The 5,418-nt window shown below is 38.9% G+C and overlaps 1 protein-coding gene across 1 annotated transcript; it reads left to right on the forward strand.

Annotated features, from left to right (window-relative positions):
- Positions 1–511: 511 nt before the first annotated feature.
- Positions 512–3,736, forward strand: LOC113497140. Its single transcript, XM_026876534.1, has one exon. It carries the CDS (start codon positions 1,023–1,025, stop codon positions 3,330–3,332), a length of 2,310 nt encoding a protein of 769 aa, XP_026732335.1. The 5' UTR covers positions 512–1,022; the 3' UTR covers positions 3,333–3,736.
- Positions 3,737–5,418: the final 1,682 nt, after the last annotated feature.

The following is a 5,418-nucleotide window of genomic DNA, read 5'->3' on the forward strand; positions in this document are numbered from 1 at the left end:
TATTTTCGCAGAAAACAGAAAACATTCTGTTTAAAACATCCATTTAATTTACAAGATAAAGCGTTTCAATGCACCCTTTGCCAAATTCATTAAGTAAAATTAAGATAAGAATTTTAATGTATTGTTTTGTTCCTGACGGAGGAATGAGGAAGGAATTAAGGATTTTTTGTTTACTGCCTTCTATGGCAGGGACTAGGTACCTGGTAACCTGTCTGTTGTCCTGTCACTTGATAACTTGACATAGTATATTAAACTAAAGTCTTTTTATTGTATCGTCTAATGAAAGCGAAAGACGGAGAAGTTGTCTACATTCGGGGAACAAAGTTTTTGTTTAGGTATGTTATTGGATTCAACAGAGCGTGATATAATATAAGATAAAATTTGGCACTTAAATGCGTATGCGTGTATCTTTAATCTGTTTGCCTTTTTAATAAGCTTGATATTATTAAAGTAATTATAAAATATTAGGATTAATTAATTTTGACGGACATTTAAAGATTTTTTTACTCTTTTTTCATTTCCTGAGTTTTGACTATTGATTTCTAGTGTCTCATTACAGTTACTTAAAAATACACCTCTTACATGATATTGACCTCATCTAACCAGACAGATCCGGTACAAGCAGACTAAAACAGTCTCTTACCATTTTCCCCATTGAGATGACCTTACAGATTATACAAAACATTTTCATCCATTTGCCGCGAAGGATTCGCGTCGTTATGAATCACTGCCAACAAACAGCCGGATAGGCTGACAAATATAATTCACAACAAGAGACCGTAATGAGGCCTCCGCTGTATAACTCTCATTTGTATTCAGAAATCATAAAAAATATATTTTATATTCTACAAGAATTAAATATACATGAACGAACGATTGGGAACAAAATGCTATTGCATTGTTAATGAATGATGGACAGTTCAATACCATTACTTGTACAGTATTAAAACGCTCGTCATTAATGTAACTTTTTCTTGTTACAGATAATGTTCGCGGTCTACTCTTGGATGCCTTGAGGCAATATGAATGTCAGAAAGGGTCTGGACGTGAGGCTCATCGCCTTGTGCACGACTTGCCTCCTGCTGCCCGCCATCGCCTGCCCCTCGCAGTGCGTGTGCAAGTGGAAGAACGGGAAACGGTATGTCGAGTGCTCAGAAAAGGACCTCAAAGCCATACCTAACTCACTTGACCCAGAAACGCAAGTTCTAGACTTCACAGGCAACGACCTACAAGTGCTACAGAAAGAAACCTTTCACAAACTAAATTTACTCAATCTTCAGAAAATCTACTTACAAAGATGTAGATTGCAGAAAATCGATAACCACGCGTTCAAAGGCCTTGCAAACCTCGTCGAGTTGGACCTCTCGAACAATTACTTGACAGTCATACCGTCGACCAACTTTGTTTTCTTCCCGTCGCTAATGAGGCTCTCGCTCAACAACAATCCAATAACGAGCATAAAAACTCACTGCTTTCAACATTTATCGTACTTGAATACTTTGGAACTGAGCGATTGCAAAATAGAAACAATAGAGAGAGAAGCATTTTCCGGCCTCAACCACCTAGAGTGGCTGCGACTGAACGGCAACAGACTATCAAATATTCAAGGTGAAAATTTATTCCCCGATACGCTGCGAGGGATCAACTTGCAAAATAATAATTGGAATTGCGATTGCCATCTCAGGGATTTACATAGTTGGTTGTTGAATTTCAATATGCCGCACGCCGTCGAACCAATTTGCTCTCTACCCGAACGTTTGAGGAAACGGACGATCACGAGCGTCGCTGAAAACGAGTTGGCGTGCTTACCGAAAATGAGCCCTACGTCCGTGTTCTTAGAGACAAACGCAGGAAACAATGTCACACTCGAGTGCCTAGTGAAGGCGATACCCGAAGCGAAAATAAGCTGGTTATACCAGGGTCAGATCATTCATAATTATTCAAGCATGGTTACTGACGCTCGTGACTTGTATTATGTGGAAAATGGTGTAACCGATAAAAAGAGCGAATTGTACATATTCAATATAGGAAATGATGACAATGGCACGTACTCGTGCATTGCCGAGAACCCCGCGGGCAGGTCGCGAGCCAACTACACAATAAGAATACTAGTGAAAGAGGAGCCCGTCGTTATAGTGGTCACGTTCCCGCAGAGGCACTTGGTAGTCATAGTTACCGTAGTTTTTCTTATTATCGTCTTACTCATAGCTATAATAGCCGTAGTATTATTAAAATTTAAAACTGACACAAGAAGTCGTAAGAAGAAGGAAAGTGGCAAAGACGTGGCCTTGTGTAACCAAATCCTGCCCTCGAACCGAGGTAATGGAATGCCTAAAAATAACGGCAGCGTTATTGTGAACGCACATTCTCATCACGCATTGCACTACACGGTACAAACAAACCGTGATTACGAGTCGAGCGACGTGTATCAAAGCAATAACATGAAAGGCTTTGTCGACAGAAACCCCGACCTAATTAGCGACGCGGAAACTGTAGCTAACAATGCGCAAAACGAGAACACAGTGTTATCAGTATATAAAGCTCAAACCGCAAGTGGCGACGGTTTCCAAGAGGAAACCGCGTTCACCGCGCCTACGATCCCCAGGCAGGTCACGTGGCAGGATCAGCAGACGATGAACATGCCCCAGAACACAATCAACAACATGTACCAGCACTCGGCGGATGTACACCTGAATCCGGGATGCTTCCTTGATAACGAGGGCTACCCTTACGACTACGGCCTTCCCAAACATCCCTGCCGGCCGCCGATAATGTCCAACTATTCGGTAGTCGGACCATTTTATCAAACCCTGCCGCACAATCGGCCGAAGGGTCAAAAGCTTGTTTGTAAATTTGCAAAAGATACAGAGTTTAACGCGACGCCACCCACTTGTCCTACTTTTGAGACGCCGTTCGGTCCGGGAAACGTACGACGTACTTTAGAAGGCTACCCCGTTCCAAGGAACAGGCAGATCGCGTTTGTAGGAAATGGTACGGTGTATTATAATGAGGAGTTCGTGCCATCGCCGCCTGAAGGTTACAAGACCGAGCCGGTGCAGTGTTGTGCGCCCACCGAGGCGTGTACCTCGTGGGTGAACCCGAAGGGCACGTGTGCAGTGATGGTGCCGCTGAGTGTGGCCGAGGGCCCGGGCCGGTGCTACCAGGTGGAGACCCGGTGTGTCGACACTCAGACGACGGACGCGCGGCTGCCCGGCGAGGGCACCGAGAGTGTGCTCAAACCTTTACCGCAAGTGTCTAACGCGAAGTGTGCCGCTGACATATGTTCGGAAAGCCCTGATGAGGGTTATGTCGGTGACGCTAACGATATCTGACGACGTCGCCAGACCGATAGCGCTTAAACAGGGCAATTTAGACGCTAACAAAGTGATAAAGCGACTGAGTATAAAGTAGTTTTGTAATTTCACGTGATCGCGACGACGGCGAATGCAGGCGGGAGTTCCATTACTTAGTGAACGATCCTGTTCGATCCCTGTTTTGCAATTTTGTATATTTTATATTGTAAGCCCGTTTGCGGCCGCCTCTATTCGACGCCGGCGTTGATATAGTTAACCAAATATCATTACCAAATTTTTTCTAGTCGAATTTCGTAGATTGACAGTGTTTTCCAATGATGTCGGCATAAATATAATTTGTTGACCTAGTTTGATAATTAATTTATCTACGTTTGACTTTCCAGAGGACATTTATTGGGAAACATTGTTATTTCAATTGAAGAATAAATTGTATGATTACTAATAAATAACATTTTGTTACTGTTTGTTTATAATTTATAAATGCATACATACAACTTGTAACATTAACATTTTAAATCTGTTCATGATCGCTCTTTGTTAAAAAAAACACACACACTTGTTAAGCCATTAATTGTTTCCAGTATCACTTTTAAAGCATCAAACTATTAACAAAATATTGCACTAATATAAAACCTAAAAATATTCGAGAACGGTATGAAAACATGTAAACTCACACAGTGTCATCATAACAGGGAAGTCTGGTAGAAAATTTCCGACTTACAAAATGTTCCTTAAGATAAATAATTAAGCAACCCCTCTAGCCGGGTGTTAATATTCATAAACGTTGTGTCAAAATCCAGTTTGGTACCAGCGTGGCACTTCGTGGTACTTTAATCCCTTGTATGGTGTACTAACGAGTTTACGCGTTAATATTTTCGGGGATAAAATTCGAATCAGTTTAAAGACTTCGCGACATATTATGAGTGACTTTGAGACTTACTTCATTTTAATGGGTTTGGTTTGGTTATGTACCACAGTAAAGAGCATTTGTATTTGTATTTTGTGTTTGTTGATTTTAATGTTGGACAAGTAACGTTTATATTCCAGTAATGAGGCCATTGTTAATGAGTGCCAAAAGCTATTTTTTTCGGCTTATTCGAACCGAGATTTTGACAACAATTACAGATCGTGCATTCGTTATTCAAATTTTAACAAACTTTTTGTATTATTATTTAAAATGGGGAATCTTTATGTTTTTTATTTAATTAAATATATGCACTCTGTTGTTAATTTCCAACATATTTAATATTAAAATATAAACGAAATAATTCAGTTATTAAAGGTAATTATGTTTTACCATATAAAATGCTTTGTAGCGACAGTGCAATATGAACTTTAAGTCTTTGTTTTAAGCATTAAAATTCACTGATAAAATATTTCATTGAATGTTTCATTCCATTATATTTTATAGGATAAGAATGTATATAAAAATGTAAATACTAGAGTTTACTTACTTTCTGTAATGGATTAAGTAGCTGATGTTAAGTATTAAATTGATATCAGGGTATCCCCTAAGTATAGATGCGGTGTTTTGATGACTTGCGTTTCATAGATTATACACTTTTTATTTGTATGGTTATATATAATTTTTGTGCCCTAATGTTTTTTGTGTACATTTCCATTATGTTAAAATTCAGAATAATAATTTAATTAAATACACGAAAACATAATTCACGGATTTGGGTTTATTTAAAAACATATTTTTTTTTGTATATCCGTTCATCTGTAATATAGTAACCAATACAATTCTGCATTCTTAAAGAACAATTTAGTGACTAAAATTGTTCATAAAAGCTTTACGTCTGCACAAAACAGAGGTAAGAGTTAGCTGTATCATCAAAATCTGTATCAAAAACAAATGATCTCAAAATAGTTGAACATCAGGAATGAAGCTTGTACATTCGTGTGAAACCAGTACCAAAGCAGACGAGAATTAATCAAAGCACCATACGTATGTAGAACTAAAAATTTCCCGTTCAGACAGAATAGTTTCAGAGAGATTGGCTTTTGTTTCCTAGCCTGTACCAATACCATGTCGTGTTTAATCAAGTCACGTAGGCTATGGAAAAGCATTTTAGACGAATTGAAAGTTTTTAATAGTTGT

This window comes from Trichoplusia ni, chromosome 9, assembly GCF_003590095.1.
Source record: "Trichoplusia ni isolate ovarian cell line Hi5 chromosome 9, tn1, whole genome shotgun sequence".
NCBI classification, from domain to species: domain Eukaryota; kingdom Metazoa; phylum Arthropoda; class Insecta; order Lepidoptera; family Noctuidae; genus Trichoplusia; species Trichoplusia ni.